At 36.4% G+C, this 22,637-nt stretch overlaps 1 protein-coding gene and 1 long non-coding RNA gene across 5 annotated transcripts; one reads left to right on the forward strand and one right to left on the reverse strand.

The window, feature by feature from the left end:
• Positions 1-118: 118 nt before the first annotated feature.
• LOC140010892 (uncharacterized) lies at positions 119-22,150 on the forward strand. 4 transcript variants are annotated; one of them, XR_011818115.1, is made up of 8 exons: positions 119-573; positions 2,249-2,308; positions 2,970-3,127; positions 5,921-11,030; positions 12,006-12,748; positions 13,231-19,421; positions 19,579-19,796; positions 21,713-22,150. It is a non-coding gene; the product is annotated as an uncharacterized lncRNA (long non-coding RNA). The 4 variants fall into 4 exon arrangements; XR_011818103.1 differs by lacking the exon at positions 12,006-12,748; XR_011818108.1 differs by lacking the exon at positions 12,006-12,748 and having other exon boundaries at positions 5,987-11,030.
• On the reverse strand, positions 3,313-4,548 carry LOC113738144 (uncharacterized). Its single transcript, XM_072049193.1, has 2 exons — positions 4,314-4,548; positions 3,313-4,163 (listed from the first exon to the last, which is right to left on the reverse strand). Exons 1-2 carry the CDS (start codon positions 4,546-4,548, stop codon positions 3,313-3,315), a joined length of 1,086 nt encoding a protein of 361 aa, XP_071905294.1.
• Positions 22,151-22,637: the final 487 nt, after the last annotated feature.

Here is a 22,637-nt window from a genome sequence, read left to right on the forward strand (position 1 = left end):
TTAGGGGTCCATGCATGAAATCATAAAATTTTAGGCCTCGGTGAGCAAATAAACTACAACAACCCTCAAGATTTTAGCCTAACTACCATGAAGCCAAGACATAAACTATCAAAGCTTATAACAAAACCGAGAAAGGAAGGCTTCTGTGATTAGAACCGAATGGAGGCTAGGCAATTATCTGCTAAATCCAAGCGGTGGGAAGTTAGGATGTAACTGAGCTTGGGCGGTGAATTGAGACAGCTGTCAGGAAGGAAATGTTACTAAGCCAGCTGAGTAAGCAATAACTAAATAGAGAGCAGCTTAAAAGAAACAAAAAAAAACTGGGCGGTGACCGAAAGGAAACAATCTGTTCTCCTTAATCAATAAGGCCGAGAGAGTTGAGAAGAAAAGTTGTCTTCCTTTCTTGCTTTCTTCCTAAAGCAGACTCGAGTGAGTGAGACAGAGTGTGAGGGAAAAGAAAGTGTAAGCTTCACCATCAGCTAACTATGCGAACGAAAACAGAAGGGAGGTCGAGTGAGGAGTTGTGATAGCAAACTTGAGCAGTCTGCATTATCGATTTTTAAGGGAAAAGAGGTAAGAATCTACCATAACCTTCTGCTTATTTGGCACAAATGAGTATATATACAAGCTGCATGTTAGTTTTAGCAAGGCATAATGAGTTTTAACCAAGGAGAAATCTGATAAAGGAGAAAAAGATGAGAACTGGACAGAAATGGAGGGAACCGAGAGTTGTTGTTGAGTTGCAGCCCATAAATAAAGAAAATTTTCCGTAATAACCTCTTAGTTATTCAGTACACTTGAATATTAAGGTTGCATGTTGGATTGTAGCTAAGAAAAACTAAGTTTGGTTGAAGGAAATAGTTGGAAGTTTCTGCTATGCTGGCCGAAGGAGGAAAGATAGAAATGTCCAAGTTTCTTTATATATTTTGGTTCTAAACTCCTACGTTGAGGCTTAGTTCATTGCATAATATTTTAGTTTTGGCATGCATGTTAGATTTGGGTATGAAATGAAGTAGTTAATGGAGGAATTTCTTGCTAAAAGATTGATTGCTGTCCGAAGCTTTCTATCAAGGCCGAGAGAGAGAGAGAGAGTTAAACCTCTGATCAGTTTTTCCTTCAAACTCCACTCTGTAAACTTTCACATCTGATATCTAAAGTTACTGGGTAGTTTAATACTTGTATTTGGCATGATGAGCTGGAGTTAAAATTGAAGGAGTTATGGTAAAAATGTTGCATATTAAACTGCGGCACTGCTAGAAGCTTTAGTTGTCCAATGTCTTAGCTGATGTCAGATTGTTGTGCGTGGCTGTTGGGTTGAATAATCTGTTGAAACTAGATGCTCTTTGTCTTGGTTTATGCTGGACTGAATGTACTTTAAATATTTAGAGCTTTAAGCAAGTGAAAGAATAGCGTTTTCGCTGAAGGTTGAAGTAACGTTACTAGTTTTGGTTGCTGTCCCAGAAATGAAACAGATTATGCTTCTGACCGTCCCATTTTGGCCTTGAAAACGCGATAACTGGATGTCGATGTCTTCATAGGAAATGTAGGTCTAGGTTTTAGCTTCGAAACGCTATAAAATTCGCCTCAATCCGATAAGCGTAACTCCAATTATGATCAAAACACCCGAGGATGGCAAAGCTGCCTTTCTTTTTGTTCCCGAATGCACTTTGCTAAGATGCTAACTGTGAGGAACCAACTTTTAACCAGCATTTCCTCTAATTTTCAACTTTGTAAGCTTTCATAAATGATAGTTACGGTTAGTCTGAGATTTAATGGCTATATATAGCTCCACAAGTAGAGTTAAACTAAAGTAAATGAGAGGAAAACTCATGATAATTAAATTGGCTTCTAATTACTTAATACTGCCTTTACAAATAATTTAAAGACTATAAAATTTGAGGGACTGGTGTACTGGAATAAAATTTAATTTACAAACAATCTAGAGTTTAATTAATTAAAAAGGCGACCAATAGAGTGCTCCTAAGCCATAATCTTAGAATCTTGAGTGGAAAATGATTTAATTCTAGAATAAATATCTTATAAATTATTAACTTGGGAAAACAGGTATAATTCTTGATTAAAACAATAAAGTCAATAAGTTTCAAAATAAAATGAAAAATGAATATTGAATATATTATATTTGTACTTTAAAGTCAAACTTGATTTTAATAGTTCAAGTGATAAAGTAAGAACAATAAGTGAACATCTACAAACTATGTATTTGATTTGGAATTATTAACTTGTCCAGGAAGTAGCTGTGAACCAGAAAATCGACTCGAGACTCGAGAGTAATTTATTTGGATATTTGGTGAGTGTTTTCTGAATTTATGTGTTAAACTGCTTATGTGTACCTAAGTGCAATTATATGGCAAATGTGCTTATTATGAAATATTGCTAAGTGATTCATTGGAAGCGTATCTCAATTGTCCCTCGTCTTCTAAGTCGAGGGTGTACTTTATCGCACTTGACTTAGTTGAACTTGAAGATTGATAATTGATCAAGTGATATTGTAAGTGTGCATGACTGTAAGCCGTGTGTGTACTTTATCACGCCGGCTGAACTGGGCCCCAAAACCCTCTGTTCAACGGACTATTCGAGCCAGCAAAGGGCTTGGTCGGGTAGGACGGTAGGTTTGGGTAAGTGTTTTGGTATGCTTGAGTATTACCACGGTGTACTAGATTACTGATATTGATATGGCCATCCAAGTGAGGGAAGTGTTTATTGTTTTGGAGGTTATAAGGAGGAGTTCGGCGGAGTGTGTAGTGCATTGAAGTGGCTCTAATGCGAGCACCGTATCCTTTTAAAAGTGATTGTTCAGTGAAGTGTTTCCTCAATTGCTAATGAAAGTGATTGTACAGTGAAATGTGCACTATTTATTTAATTGTATTGATTCATGTGATTATTAAATGTTACTTGCATGGAAACCTCACGGGCGTAAGCTCACCCTTTTAGTTTTGTTTTCCTTACAGGAGTCAAAGATTGAAGAGTGATTGGATTGAACTAGAAAGTTATTTTGGGAAGATCCATTATTCTGTGTATATAGTGTAGGCATGGTCTCTGTTGAATTTTGAAACGGTTGAATTTTTGTTTGAGTTGGTGTGATATTAAGAATGGATATTTAGAACAGGTATTTTGTTTCTTTTATTGGACAAATTTATGTTTCAAACTGATTGGAGATGTACTTAAGAGTGAATGTTCAGTTGTTCAATAGTAATGTTATCTTTGAAGTTAATGTAAGTGAGTGAGTTCTGGCGAGAGTCAGGCAGACGATTCGCTAACTTCTAGAGTAGACCCTAGGAGAAGGTGGGGCCGTCACACTTTAGAATTGTCAATTTCTGACAAATTCAAAGCAAAATTTTTGCCTCTTATTTTTACTGAGAAAAGTTCATTCCCAGCTGGATCATGTATAATACAAGTCCTATTTTTGAAGATGATAGAATAATTCTTTTCCAATAACTGTCCAACACTTAATAGATTTTGATTAATTTTAGGTACATACAAAACATTAGAAATAATTTTCGTACCTGAACCATAATCAATAGCAACACTACCTTTGCCTTTCACCTCAATATAATCTCCATTTCCAATTCTGACTTTGGAGATTTGCGATTTATCAAGTTTCCTAAATATAGATTCATCATATGCCATGTGATGAGTGCAACCACTGTCTATTAGCCAAGTTTCAGTATTGAAATTATTGCTTGCAAAACATGTGGCCATGAAAAGTTGCTCCTCATCTTGTTCATCAACCATCTGAACGTGATGTTCTCTTTTTCCTTTATTTTTGCAAACTCTCTCCATATGTCCCATTTGCTTATAAAACCTACATTGAATGTCAGATCTAAACCAACAATATAATGAAAGATGTGAGGTTTTCTTACAGTGTGGACACGGAGGATTTCTGCCATTTTTCTTCTCATCTTTGCTATTTTTTTCTTGACAATTTCTTTCACCTTGTCGAATTTGATCCTTGTTTATTGCTTGAAAAGCACATTCAATGACTTCTTCACTTCTTATTGCTCGTCTTTGTTCTTGTGCCTCTAGAGCATTGATCAATTCTGGCAAGGTCATTCGAGAGAGATCTCTTGAATCTTCAAGAGAGGAAATCTTGACTTCAAACCTTTCTGGTAAACTCACCAAGACTTTCTCCACAACTCTGCTATCTGGAAGTTATTCTCCAATTAATCTGATTTTGTTCACAATATTTAAGAGTCTGTCAGAATACTCTTTAATGTTTTCTTTGTCTTTCATCCTAAGGAGTTCAAATTCTCTCCTAAGGTTCAAAACTTGAATCTGTCTTGTTCTATTATTGCCTTGAAAAGCCACTTTGAGAGCATTCCAAGCTTCTTTTGCAGTTTCACAAGTCATAATTTTTGTGAATACTGCATCGGAAACTGCTGAATGAATGCAAGTCATGGCTTTTGACCTCCTTTTGACTGCATCTCTATGGGCTCTCATCTCTGCAATAGTTGGATCTTCTGACAATTCAGGAACAGGATCTATCTCTACCACATCCCAAAGATCATTAGCATCCAAGTATGACTTCATTTTGACAGCCCAGACTTGGTAATTTTCACCAGTAAAACTTGGAGGATTGGATAAGAAGTTGTTTCTTAGCATTTTGATGTTGAGGACTTAAGTGTGAAAAAGGAATTCTCACCAGATTCACTCACTCTCAAAGAAACAGGCCCTTAAGATTTAGGCTCTGATACCATTTTATTAGTTTTTTGGGGCATAAACTAAGAAACAACACCCTAGTGTTGCAAAAAAAACTTATAAGAGACTTGTATTGAAGGCAAAAAATGAGCTTATGTTCTACATTCATCAACTCACTATTTATAGTGATTACATGAAACAAACTAGCAAAATATTCAACTAATAATTATCCTAAAAATCTCAACAAAAATATAATCTTCTACTACTAGCAAATCTTAGCTAATATATTTGTTAACAAACCAACATGATCTTTGGTTAACAAATATCCTTATTTTTTAATAACTAAATTATTTTGATATCAAACCCAATATGATAAAATCAGTAGGAAAAGTTGGCATATCTCAACATAATTTTGTGGGATAGATTTTATACTTTATGGGATAAAATGTCCAAAATTGAAGTACTAAAATAGGAAGGATTTCATATTTTAGGGAGGAAAGTGTCTAATATTAAAATTTAAGGACTAAAATGAGAGTGTGTTTATAATTTAAGTGTCTAAAATAGAATTTAGCCTTTTGTAATTAACAAAATCAAACTGATGTAATTTGCTATTCCATTATTAACCCCTAAATGAGAGGAATAGAGGCCTGTCCAGTTAATTTTGTCCAATTCTGTCCAATTATTGTAATTCGTACAACTTTTGCATAAATTCATACAACTATGATGCATTCCAGGATTAGTCACAAGAATTCACCAAATACTGTAAGATTTACACAATTAGATAGACTGGATAAAAGTATAACACAACAACAATGGGCACCACTCTCTAAAATGAGATCTCTCTCTAGTAGAGACTCCTCTCTCCAGTGTGGGAGCCAAAAAGTTTCAAACTTTCCAAAATTCAAAACTTCAAAATCAAACACTCCAAATTTCAAAACACAGGCTCCAAAACCGTGTCCAAAAGCCGCCAATCCAATATGTCCAAGTGATCCAAAGCACAAAATACACAAATCTTTTAGCAAACTACCAAACAACTAGTATCAGCTCTAAAGTTATAGTGGAGGTTGTCTTAGCAGCGGGATGCAAGCTTAACTCTGTCCCCATTATTGAACTCAGGAAGCATTGGTATTGTTGGTCATGGGGTCATAAAAGCAGCTTAACTCCACTTGTTTAGAAGTTTTAACTTTTGTTTTCTGGGCTTTATACTCTTTCCTTGTTTTTGTATTTATTCCGTTTCAATTGTGTTTCCTCGTGGTTAACTCAGGTTGATCTGACTCTAATACTCCCAAGAAGTAGACAAACCTGATCCTAGCAGTTGCAATTGATACAGGCACCATTGAGAAGCACTGCAGTATGGCGGAGACCCTTACAAAGGCATTCCAAAGGTTTGATCTAAGCAACAAAGAAATGGAAGGAATAGATCTGGCGATAGAGGATGTGCTAGCTGGAGTTGAGGAATGTAAGTTGAGCTTGGTAGGAAGAATCATTGGAGAGAAAGTTGCAAATTTTACAGGGGTAAAAAACTATGCATCACACGTGTGGGCTACCCCAGAAACTTGTAGGTTATTGAACTAGTCCCAAATGTCTTCCAGTTTAACTTTGAAGAAGAAAAAGACAAGGAGAAAGCTCTGAATGGAAGGCCATGGGTTATTGATAACCAGTTACTAGTTATAAAGCCATGGGCACCAGGTATAGAGAGGAGCCTTCCATATATCTCACATTTGGATCCAAGTGTGGAACCTCCCAATCCACTGGTTGAGGAAAGCAGTGGGCTTTAAGATCAGACAAATGTTCTCCGTAGTGAAAGAAGTTATCATCACACTAGGAGGAGGAAAGGAGGGGAGGCATATGAAACTACTGGCAGAAATTGATATATCACTACCATTGGGAGAGGCACCACTATCAAATTCAATGGAGACCCAATCTGGGTTGAGTTTAGATATGAAAAATGCCCAAATTTCTGCTACAAATGTGGAATAAAAAGGCATGGAGATAAAACATGCAAAACAAGTGTGAAAAAAGAGCATAACCAGAGAGAAGAACAATTTGGGGCATGGATGAGAGCACGGAACATCATGGCTTCTCCTCTTAGGGCCAGCAGAACATCAGAAGGAGGCATAGTAGGGAGGGTAGAAGCACAGAAGCAAAAAGAGATTATGCTACAAGAGGGAGTAGGGGTGAGGGTCCAGAAAAGTAGGATAGATATAAATCAAGAGAGTAGAGAAGAGGAAATGAGGAAAAATGAAAGGAGTATGGAGCAGAAAGAGGAGAAAAATTCAAAGGAAGAGGGAGAAAAAATAAAAAAAAATTGAGGGAGTAGAGAGGGAAGAGGGAGTCAGTAAAGGTATGAAGGTACAAAGTCTGAGAATGAATAAGGGAGACATAGAACAAAAGGAACAAAAAGAAAATGAAAACAAAAAAGTACTTGAAATACTCCAAGTGATGGACACGGATGAATGTGAAAAGGAAAGTGGGTTGAACAAAAATGAGGGACAAAGGGTTGAGGAAAACCAAAGGAATAAGGTGAAAGAGCAGGATAGAGATGAAAGGGGAGGAGTACAGCCAAGGAGGAGGTCATGCATCACAAAAAAGCCTCTGGCTGATATCACAAATGAACAAGGAAAGCCTAGGATGAGAGGAAAGAGGAAGTTAACAAGTGATCGTGAGGACTTGTAAAATTCTTCATATTTTCTTATAATACCCTTTTATTTTGAGTAATTTACTTTATAATATCTTTACTACTAAATTACTCCCTCACTAGTTGGAATAAATAATAGAATCAAGAGTTTTATCTTTACTTTTATAGATAGGGTAAACTAAAGTTTTTGCGTATTTTGGTAGTGTGATTAATTGGTAAGGAGTGTGCACTAAATTTGGTGGGTAAGAGTGAGTATTAGGTAGGAGAAAGTGTGTGATTAGAAGTGCTAATAATAAGTGAGTGAATCACAGGTTAAAACACAAGTACGAGAGAGTTAAGGAAAATCGGTTTGAACCGACGTGCACCGTTTGCTACCGATCGAATACACCATTTAACCACTACTTTCTTGCCCTAATCCTCTTATTTTTATTTGAGCTAATCAGCCCTAAAATATCCCCTAAAGTATCCGAAATTTTGGACCAAAGAAAAGGGAGAAAAGAAAAAAAAAAAGAAGCCATCTTGGTGCGACACTTGTTGGCAATCCATGAAAGTTTGACCAAGCTAGTTTCTTTCCTTCTTATCTTTTTTCTTGGATCATTTTTCTTCATTTTTCCTTCATCTTGGCCATGACTTTGGAGAGAAAAAAGGAGAGGAGAAAACTTCAATTCCAACCTTGATTCTTCCTTGTTTGAGTTAAAATCTCAAAAACTAAACCGATTAAACCTTCACCTTGGTACTAAGGAAGCTTGTTATGGAGTTGTTTGGAGAGGAAAGCTTTTGTTCTTCACTTTCTTCAAGAGTTTTGGAAGGTATAAGTCTAAAACTCCCTTTTATCTTTCTTAATCTAGCTAAATATGCTATAGAAGCTTTTAATCTTGGCATCTGATGGATAATTTTCTAGTTTTTGGTAGTGTAGTGAAAATTTCAACTAGGGTTTATATTTTCAGCTTTGATTATTGATGTTTAACTAGCAAATGTGTTATTGAGCTTGGAAATGGAATTTGTGAAGTGATTAGTGGCATGATTGTTACTTTGTAGAGTTGAAAGTTCAATTTCCAGCTTTGGCAAGTAAATTCCAGCATTTGGTGGCGAATTTCAGTCAATTCCATAGATTGCCGGTAGGTGTAGGAGATGAACTAGAACCTGATTTTTATACCGTTGGAAACCTCTATGAATCTAGTTTTAATTGCCGCTGACGGAGCTCAATTTCGATTTTTCTACACCAAGTTATAGCCATTGTACCAAAACTATTCAGTTATCCTGTTTTGGCTCCGACGGAATTTATATGTCTCTGCTTTTGTCAATTTCGACCCTAATAATGTTTGAACTGGGGTTTGAACTGGGGTTTGATGTCAATTTCGACCCTAATAATGTTTGAACTGGGGTTTGATGTCAATTTCAACCCTAATAATGTTTGAACTGGAGTTGAGGCCTATGTCTTAGCTTCGAAAGCCATCAAATTTGCCTCGATTCGATGTACCTAACTACAGTTATGACCAAAACACCGAAGGATGACAAATCTGCCACTTATAATTTCTTCTTTAAACTGGTTTCCACCTTTGATATCCATGGTAATAAGTTTATTATTTGGTTTGTTTGGTTGGTTTTGAGGCCTTGAATAGATGTATGTTGTTGGTTATTACTTGTGGTTAGATTGGAGGTTTGTTGGCTTGTGAATCCAAGTTGTACTTGGATGGGAAAACTAAGAAAATAGGGGAAATTCTGCCCAAATTTTCGCCCGAAGGATAAGTGAGTGAACTTGAAACTTGAGCGATGATTTGAGATCGAAATGAACTTGGATTGTCTATGGTATTCAAGTTTCCGTTAGTAGACGTATATAAGCTGAAATTTTACCAAAACTCGTACTCTTTAAAAGGTGAAAGTAACGATCATTAGAAAGACATTTTCCTCATCTTTTAGACCAAGTTCCGAACTTAAACGTTTTAATTGCTTCTTTATCAAAACCAAATGAGCGAGCATGAATTTTCTAGAGTGTGACAAGTGAAATGAATACTACTTTAACGAGTTTCATTTATTTGCTTTTTGTGATGCCCCGAAAAAAAAAATGAGTTTGAGAATCCAGAAATTTTCTAATTTTCTAGGGTTCATTTTTTTAACGCCCGCCTTTTCTACATTTTCTTGATTAGAAAAATTCCCCAGATAAAGTTTATGAGCAAAAATAGTTTTAAAATGAATTTTCTTGTATCGGTTAGTTTTTGAGAAATTAAGAGCGTATTTGGAACGTGGGACCCGCAAGTGCGGTAAATGCATTATATTTTTGACAACTTGTTGGAATTTTGTATTAAGTGATATTATTTTACAAGGTGTTAAGATATTTGTCTTGGAGAGACAAGAAGATAATCTCAAGCTTAAAGGGTGACAAGTGTCACCTTGTTATTGAAGGTTGGACTTTGACATTTGACTATCTTACTACCTTTACCAAATAAGTACCAAATTGATCCAAAATTACCTTCATTCTTCATCATCTTGGCTGAGCTTTCATTTCTTGCTCCAATCAAACAATTTAACCGATTAAACTTGGATTTCCTCCATAAAACCTCTTAGTTTAGTGGTATTAAGGTTGGTTGTGAAGTGGTTTGGAAGACCAAGGTGCTAAATTGCTTCCTTTCTTGAGTTGGTAAGGTGAGTAGCTAAGGAACCTCTCTTTTCTTCTCAATCATGTTTAATTAGTGGCTTATGTGAGTTAAAGAGATGGTTTGATGGATTATATCTTGATTTTGGTTGAATTGGTGAAGTTTTATAATTATTGGAGATCTTTCTGTTTTAATATGAACATGGTTGTGTAGTGATATATGATGATTGGAAATGATGTTTAAAGACTCTATGAGGTGGAAAAAGTGGTCAATTGCAATCAATTTCAGTTTTGGAAGAAATTTCAGAAAATTAGGGTTCTTGAGGGAGCATTCTGTCCGAATTTTTAGCTCCTAGTTAGAGGCCGAATTGGCCTTGGTTTAAAACATGAAAGTTGTAGGGAATGACATTTTAGAGGTGCCTACAAAATTTCAGGTCAATCGGAGTAGTGTAGAATGAGAAAAGTCGAAATTACTATTGCTGTCCTGGTTTTACCCGAATGCTAGAATTGCGCCTGTAATTGGTTGTTTTGGCTGGAATTGCTTCCGAATTAGTTGTTGAGGCCTTCTGATGAAATTTAGCCCTATTTCTTAGCTATCAGTTGGTTTTGGAATTTCTGGATTTGGACTTGGAGAACCTGAGTTATGATGTTTCCGCTAGAATGCGTTCTGTGAAGCTGTTTTTGTGATTCTGGTGTAGTTTCTTGTGTTTTTGACCTGGTTACACTCGAAACTGGGTTGAGTGACCTTCTGTAATATTGTAACCCTATCTCTTAGCTTTGAAACGGTGGGTCTTGCACCTTCATCCGATAATCGTAGTGCCTTTGGTACCATTACCGCAAAATGACGTCAAAACCTGTTTTTCTGGTTTTGAGTTTAACTTTCATTTCTAGACTTTTTCCTAGCTTGACTTGTACTAGTACTACTTGGAGTTTGCTGAATGGCTATTGGATGAACCTGTTGTTGTGTGTGTACCTTTGGGTTGGAATGAGGAAATCATGAAGCCATGACGGCTGGAAAAGTAAGCAAATTTAGGGGAAGTGCTGTCCGAACTTTTAAAGGATTTGTTTGCATTGAGTTTGTGATCTAAGACTTGGGTTTGAGCAAGGCAATGATACATGATGGATGATTTCTGAGCCATTGAGGTGAGTGACCTCAAACTATTTCTAAAGTTATTTATGAACCGTTTTTTTTGCTTTATTTACCTTTAAACTATTTCCAATGTTACTTTTGAACTGTTTTCTTGCATATCATGCGTGCTTGCATATGAGTGTTCCTTGTTTGCTATATCACTTGATTTATTGGCTTGTTATTATTGATTGATAATATGTTAAGTGCTTTCAATGATTGTTAAAACGAGTTTTCTAGGCGAGTGTGTACTTTATCGCACTCGATCTAAATAAATATGAAATTTTCAATGATTAATTATTAAATGCTAGTTGCGCATGAATGTAAGCCGTTTGGCTGAATTGGGCCCTGCCCTTCGTTACCGATCGACTCGAGCCAGAAGCGGACTCGGTCGGGCGATATGGTGACCCTGGGTGAATTTGGTATACTCGAGTATTACCTTGTAGTCCGGCTACGTCCGGATGGGTGGAGTCCGGCTACGTCCGGATGGGTGGAAACCGGCCAACGTCCGGAAAAAAAAACGATGAACAAATAAAAGATGAACGAGGGATTATTTATAAAAAAATGAACGTATCCTTTTCATGAATGTTACTCTCGCTTTCCATTGTACATGTTTCTTGAATTATTGATACTCCATATTTAATGTTTTGTAAATGCTGTAATCGTTATTGGACTTATCATTTGATCTATGACATCATTGATTTATGACATCATTGAAAAGAAATATTGGGTCTGTTTGGATTGTAAGTTATTTGGGATTATTTGAGATATTTTTACTGTAGCACTTTTTGTGATGTGATGTATGTGAGATAAAAAGATATTGGAAAGATAAAAAGGTGTATTGGAAATTGTAAAGATGATGTAAGCAAATAAAATTGGGGAAATATGAAGCAATCCAAACAAACCCATTGTTAAATCGATTTGATTACTGATTTTCTGGTTACTCGCTGAGCTTTTAGCTCACCCCAAAAATATTTTATTCCCCTCCACAGGGCTCAAGGCGAAGGCAGGACTTGTTGTGCTTATTCACGTGAATGGATGGCCTATATCTTGTACAGTTTTGGATTTGGAATCATTTGATGTATAGTTGGGAATTAGTTTCCGCTGCATTAGTGACATGTAATTATTGGAGACTTGGATGTATATTTGTGGATCATGTGATGTATATTTGAGCTTTATTCTTGTAATTCATTTGAGAACTTTAGTGAACGACTGAGTCCCGGCGAGAGCCGGGCAGGCGGCCCGCCGAACCCTCTGGTTCGCGTTAGGGGAAGGTGGGGCCGTCACACTTTTCGTTAAGCGAAACTCTTATATTTTGAACCCTACTTGCCTTCAAACTGTTAAACGGTATTTTATCGCTGATTTGGACTCCAACCAGGGAGTTGAACATGAGCGTGATTTTGAAAAGCAAGTGTTTTCAAGTGCATGATTGAACTTGATATTTGAAAGAAATTCTGGACTTGTTTGAATGGGCAAGGGTGTACTTTATCACACTTACTCTAATGTGATTTCTTTTTGTTTACTGGTTATTATTGACTTGATATACATGTTTACAACTTGAATACTACCTGAGATCTTGTATTTGACTTGTAAGTGTTGAGCGGTAGCATGTACCACACTCAATCCGAGTGGGAGGTGCCTCTCATCCCGTCTCACTCCTTGGATCCAGACCCTATTGGTTAGTCAGTCGAATCGAGCCAGTAAGAGATTGGTCGAGGAAACTGGCGAAACATAGGTACTACTGTCTATTGTTTATTGTATAATCCTTTGGATTAGATTCACTAGATTCGATATACTCGACTATTACCATCACTCTTATTTTGAATTTCGGGTCCGGTAGGAGGTTGATTGGTGGATGGAAATTGGTGTAAAGTAGAGATCTACGGTCATGGTTTATTTCTTCAAATGTTGACGGAGTGTTAACGGGTTCGGATCAAATAATGCAACGGAATTTTGGTTCTTGAGAGCCATCTGTATCTTACACTTTGAGATGATTATTACTTGTAGTGTTATTATTTTTTTTTAAAAACTTTACACTCGCTTATTTTGAGATTTGCTACTTGAAGTATTATTGCTCACTTTTATGAACTTTTATACTTGCTACTTTGATATTGCAAGTTTTATATAATGGTCAATTTGCTATTTGGATTTGTCTGAAGTTTTGGAACCTCATTGAGTTTTGACTCACTCTATTAGAATCTTTTGTTTTCCTTACAGGGGATACGAGCGAGAGCGTGAAGCTGATACAGGCTAGCATAGTCTATTTGTTTGAGATTTTGGCAATTGTACGCGCACTAGTGCTCGATTAGGGTTGAATGTATTTGGAACTCAAATCTTTTGTTATATTTGGGGATTGTATGAATGAATGAATGTAATTATACGTTCTAAGATTAGGAACTGTTGTTTCATTTACTCTTGAGGTTGTAACTTATTTTATCAAAGTAAGTGAGTGAGTCCTGACGAGAGTTGGGCAGGCGGTTCGCTAAATCCTAAGGTACGCCCTAGGGGGAGATGGGGTCGTCACAGTGACATTCAGGTAGGCAGTATGATAGAGATTGATGAGGTAGAGGAGCAGAAGCCAAAAATGATGAAACTTGGGGAGATTCTACAAACACGACAAGGGGTGATGGAGGCAAGCCTAGAAAAGCCTCCACAGTATAAATAAGAGTAGCGGCGTGGAACTGCCGAGATGCTGGGAACCTCTTGGTAGTTCTCCAACTCAAGGAGGTTATACGCCTCCACTCTCCAAAGTTAGTATTTTTATCAGAAACAAAAAATCAAAAAAGAGTTCTGGATGTTGTCATGAAGCAAATACGGTTTGATAATAATGTAGTAGTAGAACCAGTAGGAAGAGCTGGTGGGCTAGCCATGTTCTAGAAAAATGAGGTCAAAGTTCTAAAGGTTGATACCTCAGAATGTTCAATTGAAGTTAAAGTCTATGATGAGGAAGTAAGGGAAGAATGGTGCTGTATTGGAGTCTACACCAGTATGAATGATACAACCAGAAGAGATCAATGGGAATTTTTGGAAGAATGAATGAAGCTATGGGGGGATAAATGGATCTTGCTTGGGGATTTCAATGATATCATATCAATTGAAGAAAAATGAGGAGGAAGAACAGGACATGAGGGTAGTTTTAGGTTTTTCAGAAATTTTATACTGAGAGCTAGCTTGATAGACATACATTTTGAAGGCAATCCATGGACCTGGAGCAACTAATGGGAGAATGAGGGGAAATTAGACAAAGGTTGGATAGATGCCTGAGTAGTGCAGGGTGGTTCCAGACTTTTGGGGATGCAATTTGCAAGCTTGTGGAAAATGAAGCCTCTGATCATTCAATGCTAGTGTTTATTACTATACCAGATCAGAAGAAAATGAGAAAGAGGTTTGTTTTTGACCAAAATTGGGCTCAACACAAAGAGGTAGAAGAGGTAGTGAGGAATGCTTGGGAAAAACCACAGATGGGTTCAAGAATGTTCAAAATTATTAGAAAAATTAGAGTGCGCTAGATAGCCCTTTTAAGTTGGAATAGAATGAATAAACAAAATGCAGCAACACAGATCATTGAGATTAAGCAGAAGATACAGGAGCTCAAAGAGTCTAAGGATCAATGGAAAAAAGGAAAATGGTGGAACTGAAACTAAAGTTGAGCAGTGCTTACAAAGCTGAGGAAATCTTCTGGGCACAAAAGGCAAGGAGCAGGTGGTTAAAGGAAGAGGACAAGAATACAACCTACTTTCATGCTTGTGTGAAGACAAGAAGGAAAAGAAATAAGATAACCAGCTTGTAGAAAGAAAATGGAGAATGGTGTACGGATAACCAACAAATCATCGAGAAGATTTGTAGGTACTATGAAGACATGTACACCACATCTCAGCCATAACATATGGAAGAAGTGCTAGAAGGGGTGCCTGTATCAATTACAAGCAGGCTAAATCAGAATTTGATACAACCTGTGGAGGAAAATGAGGTTAGAGCAGTTGTGTTCTCCATGCACCCAAATAAAGCACTTGGACCCGATGGTATGATACCCTTTATTCTTTCAAAGATATTGGCATACTATTAAAATTGATGTGGTGTCTGCTATTCACTGCATTTTGAGTAATGGCCATCTTTTGAAGAGTATAAATGAGACCGGTATAACCCTCATTCCTAAGGTAGATAATCCAATATCTCTGTCCAACTATAGGCCAATCAGTCTTTGTAATGTGCTCTATAGAATCATAGCAAAAATTCTAGCCAATAGATTGAAAAGAGTTATTGCCTTGTGCATTAGCTATTCTCAGTTAGCCTTTGGGCCTGGAAGACAGATTGTGGATAATATCATTTTGGCCCATGAAATTATGCATTTTTTAAAAAGCAAAAGGAAGGGTAACACTTCTTTTATGACCCTAAAACTTGACATGTCAAAAGCTTATGATAGAGTGGAATGAAAAATTGTGGGCACAATGATGTTAAAAATGGGTTTTTGTCCTATTTTTGTAAGATGGATTATGAGCTGCATGTCATCAGTGACCTGTTCGTTTAACTTGAATGGGGAGAGGATGGGGTATGTGCAACCTAGTCGAGGTATTACACAGAGGGACCCTTTATCCCCTTTTCTCTTTTTGTTCTGTTATGAAGGATTGTCAAATCTCATGGCAAAGGCAATTGAAAATAGGCAGATCACAGGACTCAAAAAAAGTAGAAATGAACCTATTCTATTCCATTTATTCTTTGTAGATGATTCCTTATTTTGCTGTAAAGCATACCCACAGGAAGCTAGAGCCATGCAAAGGATTCTTACAAAGTACGAGTTAGTCTCAGGACAGTACATCAACTATAAGAAGTCTGCTGCTTTTTTTAGCAGAAATTGTAGCAGACAACAAAGGAGACAGACTTGTGAGCAGATGAACAACATCAAAGAGGCAAATAGTGGCAAATACTTGGGACTTCCCCTAGTGATAACAGGATCAAAAAAGCAAGTCTTCACCTACATTGTTGATAAAGGAAGATCCAAAATGCAAGAATGGAAACACAATCTACTCAGCTATGCAGGGAAAGAGGTACTTCTGAAGTCAGTCATTATGGCATTACCCACTTACACAATGTCATACTACAGGTTACCTAAAGGACTGTGTGCAGAAATATGTGGCCATATGGCAAAATTCTGGAGAGGCCAAAATGAAGAGAAAAGAAAGATGCAATGGATAAGTAAGGAGAAAATCACACAGGTGAAAGGAAATGGAGGCCTGGGATTTAGAGATCTAGAGCACTTTAATAGTGCTTTGTTAGCAAAGCAACTGTGGAGACTATTACTGTAGCCAGAGTTATTAGTGAGTAAGGTGCTGGGAGCGAAATACGAACTATCGCAAATAGACTAGGAAGGAGAAGCTTCAAGGAATACATCTTGGGTATGGCGAAGTATATATAGTTCTTGCTCGCTACTGCAAAAGGGAATATGAAAGAGAGTGGGAGATGGGACTACTATAAACATTTGGAGGGACAAATGGCTCATGGGATCATCAACTGGGAAAATAGCAACACAGAAACCTCCAGCGTGTAGACTACAAACAGTGGCTGATTTGATAAAAGAGAGAGAATGGAATAAGGAACTAATTGAAGAGACTTTCTCAGAGGAGGAAGCTTCACAAATCTTACAGATGCCCCTAAGTTTGTTTCCCAGGAAGGATATGGTCTACTGGAAATACTCAAAATCAGGAACATACACAGTGAAGTCTGGATATATAGTAGAAATGAAGGAGGTAAGCCAAAGGAGAAAGGAGAATCAAAATGAGGGAGAAACCAGCTATGCACAACATAAGCAAAAAGTGTGAAAAAGCTTGAGGGAGTTAAAGATGAAGCCAAAGATTAAACATTTCATATGGAGATGCTTACACAATGACATTCCTGTGAATGAGATGATACACAAAAGAATAGGAAAGGCTCTCTATTATGCAAATGTTGTGGTGAATGGGAGGAAACAGTGGAACATATGATCTTTTTTTTGCAGCAATGTTGAACCTATATGGAAACTAGCCCCAATACAGTGGGATGGAATTGCTCGGCAGTATGAAGCGAAGTATAGAGATCATATGTCCATCTTGGACAATGCATAAAATGAATGGCTGGAATTTCAAGAGGAGCATTTGGACAATGATGAAAAGCACAAGACATGAACAAGTTATCAAATGCAAAACCACCAATGGAGGCCAGCAGATGCAGGCATAGTGAAGATCAACACTAATGCCATTGTCTCTACTAAAGAAGCAAGAGTAGGGTTAGGAATGATAGCAAGAGACAGTTATGGAAACCTTGTTGAAGCAAGAGGTATCAGAAAGTATAGCAGCTGCGGAGCTAAAATAGAAGAGGCAGAGGCAATCCGACAGGGACTGATAATGGTTAGCGAAGCTGGGTGGCAAAGAATAGAGATGCAATCTGATTGCAAAGCTGCCATTGAGAAAATCCAAAAGAGAGGCATGGAGGAAGCGCCAATAGTCACCATACTGGAAGATATAAGACAATTGAGTGACATGTTCCAGTACTGTACTTTTTCTTTTGTTTATAGAGATGGAAATAGATATGCTCATAAAATGGCACAATTTGCAACTAAACTTGTTTCCAATGTAATATGGAAACAAAGTTTCCCTCTGTGGCTCAAAGAGAGTATACAGGAGGATAATAGGATAAATATCCACTTTTGTAACTGAGATCTTGTATTATCAAGTTCAATATATATACAAGAGAATACCGTTTGAAAAAAAAAGATAAAAGTACAACCGAAGAGGTTCCACATCTTGAATAAGAGGTAAAAAGGACTATCCTGCCAGGCGGGCCTCTACGAAAGTGGAAACCAAGTGGCTGTAAGCTTATTCACTTTCTAGAAAGAAAGACATGGTACTCTGTACTAGGTAATCTAGCAAAAAAAAAAAAACTATGGTTTAAGCATATCTGTTGGTTTCAGTGTCTACAATTTCAATTTCTTTGGGATCTGTAGCCATTTCCCGTATTAGCTACCTTTTGACTTCTTTCAATGGTGCATTACTGCAAGAAATTCAATGTTCCATTTGAGGCCATAGCAAAGAAATGGGAAACCATCCTACTGGAGGATCAAAAGATTTACAGAAGTGAAACAATTGTAGTTAATTGCTTGTGCAGGCTAAGACATGTTCCCAACGAGACAACAGAAGACAGCACTGCGAGAGACGATGTTCTGACGTTGATCATGGAGATAAATCCTATTTTTTTGTCCATGGAGTCATTAGTGGGACATAGATTGCCCCATTTTTCATCACCCGCTTCCAAAAAGCGCTGCATCATTTCTCTCTCTGTTTGACATGTTTGAGAAAACTTTAGCACATATTGATCAAGGCAGAATAATGTTTAAGAAAGAAGTTCTTGGAAGGGATGCCATGAATGTTGTAGCATGTGATGTAGGAGTGGCAATTTCTAATACGACATGAATTTAACATGAAATTAATGGGGTTTACATTGAGCCTTGGTAGGTTCGGATAGAAATTGGGTCAGACCCATTAGACCTGAAAAAAATCAGGTAGAGTCAAAGTCAATCACGGGATGATCTGGTTAATCCGTTTATGAATTAAAAATAATTTAATAAATACAAAATATTTTATCTAACTTATTAACTATTTTCTATTTTTCTTGAACAAATCCTGAAATATCCTTATACCCTAAACTTTAATTTGATCGTTTTCACTTTTCAATTTTCATAACTTTACTCTTTGTCTTCACTTGGCGCCGCATTTCACGACTCACTACTCACTAGCAGAGCTGATCAGCAAGGTAGAACTTTGAAACCCCCGAGCAAGGGTGATTATTCTAATCCTTTTCCGAGCTTAACTTCTGCCTTTTGATTTCTAAACTTGTGTTGTGTGGCTTCTCTTTGAAGTCTAAATGACCGGCGATGGGTCCTCCTACTCTTTCTTAAGTGTCAACATTGATGGACTCTAGAAGAATTCAAATTTTAGATTGATTATCGAAGAAGCTTAAATATTTATGTGCTTCTCATCTTTTTTTTTTTTCAGTGATGTTGGAGTCCCATAGATGAATTGATGAAGTCATAGCAGGCATATTTGTATTCTAATGGCTTAAGCTAAACATTCTTGATTTGCTTCACCTCATGCATTTTTTTGAAAATCATATAAAATTGGAATGGAAATTTGTTTTATTTTGATTTTTGCTAGAGATTTTGAAGAGGCTTTTTGGAATCATAAATATCCCGTAATTCATGATTGGTTATAAACATACAATGTCATTCAATATTTGCCTTCTTAATTTGTTGGGCTATACACAACCTTGTTTGATTAAGATTTGTAGAGATGGATTTGCTACTGAAGTCAAAAGTTAGAGAATCAAATGATGCCACTATCTCAATGTCTCAATGTTTAGTGGTTGTCTACCTACCCAAAGTGAGTAGTCTGATTATTGTGGTTGCAAGCATTACTCACAGGCTATTAAGCTATCAAATTATTTGTGAATGCATCATCTTTCAAATTTTTTGTTTGTATTAAGAGAAAATTTAACCTGAATTGACAATGACATGTATATTTATTTATTGGTTAACAGATGAATGAAAGTAATCCAAATGCAAATCTAGTTGAGGTTGATGATGATAGTGGTAGTGACAATAGCATTGAAGAGACAATGGAAATGAATCAGTTTCAATGTCCAGGCCCTACTTTCAAAAGGAACAAAAAGGAGAAAGCTAACTTCTAAAGTTGGGGATTACTTTACCATCTTGGCTCCAAAACCGAATGAGGAATTGAAGTGCGAATGCAACAAATGTAAGCACATCTATTCTACATAGAGTAAAAATGGGACAAGTAACCTTATTTGACAAATAAAAAAATGTCAGAAAATGACAACTAAAGATATCGGTCAATATCTTCTTACTGCTAATCAAGGTGCTTTGTCCACAAGAAATTCTAGTTTAGTCAAGAGAAATTTGAAGATTAATGATGCATGAAATCATCAGACATGAGTTGCCATTTTCATTTGTTAAATATGAGGGAATTAGAAATGTTTGTTTCAAGTTAAACATGTTACTAGGAACACTGCAAAGGTAGATATAAAAAAGTTTCATGCTAAAGAAATTGATAGGCTTTGGGCTGAATTATAGTTATGTCCTAGTTGAATTTCTTTGACTTTTAATACATGAAACTCCATAGTTATTGATGGGTACTTGAGTTTGATAGTACACTTTGTTGATAATATTTGGGTGCCGCAAAAAAAAATCTGATTTTTTTCTTATGAGCCTCCTCCTTAGAGTGGAGTTGCTCTAGTAGAAAAAATTTATAGTTTGGCTAGTGATTGGCGCATTGAAAAGAAATTGTTCACCATCGCTTTGGATAATGCTTTTGCAAATGATTCTTGTGTTCAAATACTTAAGAATCAGTTTAGGTTGAAAGGTGCTTTGATGGATGATGGCATTTTATTTCATGTGAGGTGTTGTGCTCATAGTCTAAATCTAATTGTGCAAGATGGTTTGAAAGAAATTCATGTCTCAATGGATAGAATAAGGGAATGTGTAAAATATGTGAAGAGCTCTCAAGTGAGAAAAGTAGAGTTTACTAAATATATAGCACAAACATCCCTTGATTCTAAAAAAGCCTTAGTTCAAAATGTCCAACTACATGGAGTTCCACTTTTAAGATATTCTCAAGTGTCTTTATTATTATCTTGCCTTTTGTCGCTTGCAATTAAGTGATTCCAATTTTCGATGTTGTCCATCTTTAGAAGAGTGGGAAAGAGTTGAAAAGATTTACAATTTTTTAGAAATTTTTTATGATGCAACTATTGCCTTCTCAGGATCTAAGCATCCAACTGCTAACTTGTACTTTCCTCAAATTTTTCTGAATCAATTAAAGTTGTTTGAGGAGTGTAGCAATTCTAATGGCTTTAGATGTTTGTGAAATTCAACAAATATTAATTTGAGTTCAATATTTTGTTAGCTATTGCTATGGTATTTGATCCTAGATACAAATTTCAGCTTCTTGTGTTTAGCCATCAAAAGTTATATGGTTAGGGATACACTTTGTAGTCTTTTCAATGAATAAGTTAGAGCTAGTAAGACAATTCAGCCATCATCTTCCTATTCTTGGGGTAGCAATGAGATGAATGAGATCTCTTTTGATGTAGCAGAAGCATAAGAAAAAAAAATTAGTGAATGTTTTCAAGGTGTGATGATAATATTTTTTAGTATTATTGATTATTAGTTTATATACTCCCATGTAGTTTTAAAAATGTTATGTTCTCATTTTGATGTCTGTTATATCTCTCTTTCAATGTCATGATCATAGGAATTTGATGAATTTGATAGTTTTGAATTTACCAGTGGTGCACAAAAAACTCAATTAGAATGTTTCTAGATGAGACAAGAAGTAAAAGAAAATCTGAGATTCATGTTCTTGACTATTGGAAGGCTCAACAATATCAATTTCCAGATCTAGCAAAATTAGCTAGAGATATCTTATGTGTTCTTGTATCAACTATTGTATCAGAATCTGCTTTTAGCCTTGGTGGTAGGAATCCAGACCAATTTCATAGTTCATTGTCACCACTAATTGTTGAAGCTTTAGTATGCACCAAAGATTGGTTGTTTGGGGACAAATGTATAATTAGTAAATTAATGCTTCCTAATATCTACTTTGTTTCTTTAGTATTTTATACTTATTTTATTTTTTTCATCTTATTTATATAGAGATGATAGATTTGAGGCTAGAGGACATAACTCAAGACATCATGTCTTTACATATATCAAAAGATGATGCACAATTTGTTGAAAATCAAACTCTAATGTGGTCAACCTCTATGTCATTGAGCTGGTGAGTTAAAAGTTATAACATAATATGTTTTATTGCACCTATATGTAACAACATTAATACTTTGATATCTGTACCTATTGCAAGTTGCTTAAAAAAGTGCTTGCATCCCTTGATTTAGTAAAGGTTGGAAGTTGGAAGAGGAATATCAATTTGACTGCTTGAGCTTGGAACCTTGGACCAGTTATTCTATTTTAGTTTCATGTTTATTTTGTTGCTATTTAGTGTTTATGGCTTGTAGCCATTTGGATTTGATGATGATATTAGGAGTTGGGACTTGTGCTTATCAGCTTATGTTATGTCTTTTATGGCTTGTAGTCATTTGGATTTGGATTACATTTGGTGAATGCCTTTTGCGTATGATTGCTTGGAATGGATTTCTGATTTCCATTGGGCAATTGACATTGCAGATTATTATAGGTAATTAAACTGATTTGTAGTTATATGCTTCTATTTTAGGTGATCAATTAATCATTAATAAGGTAGGTTGAAACAGGTCAGGTTTACGTGACCCCCAAAAATTGCGATTTGTGTTCAAGACAAGGAACCTGACCTGATAAAATAAATGGGTTTGTTCGGTTGACGACTTTTCTAAAATACCTGTGTCTTAACCTAACCCACCAACCCGTGATTCGACCTGATTACTACCCTTGTGAAGGTATTGAAAGGATTGAAAGGCCAGAAACATACAAGTTGTTCATGCTTATTTTAGTGGCCAGTGAACCAATGCTAATGTCGTGATTGTTGTGACCATGCCACCTAGTTAACACCACAAAAATGATAGAAATGAATTGATATCGGTAA

Source organism: Coffea arabica, chromosome 1c, assembly GCF_036785885.1.
Source record: "Coffea arabica cultivar ET-39 chromosome 1c, Coffea Arabica ET-39 HiFi, whole genome shotgun sequence".
Classification (NCBI taxonomy): Eukaryota; Viridiplantae; Streptophyta; class Magnoliopsida; order Gentianales; family Rubiaceae; genus Coffea; species Coffea arabica.

Coding starts and splice junctions, on each gene's coding strand:
- LOC113738144 (XM_072049193.1), bottom strand. CDS start 4,548: ATGAAGTCATACTTGGATGCTAATGATCTTTGGGATGTGGTAGAGATA. Junction 4,164..4,313: donor TCTCAAAGTGGCTTTTCAAG/GCAATAATAGAA, acceptor AATAACTTCCAG/ATAGCAGAGTTGTGGAGAAA.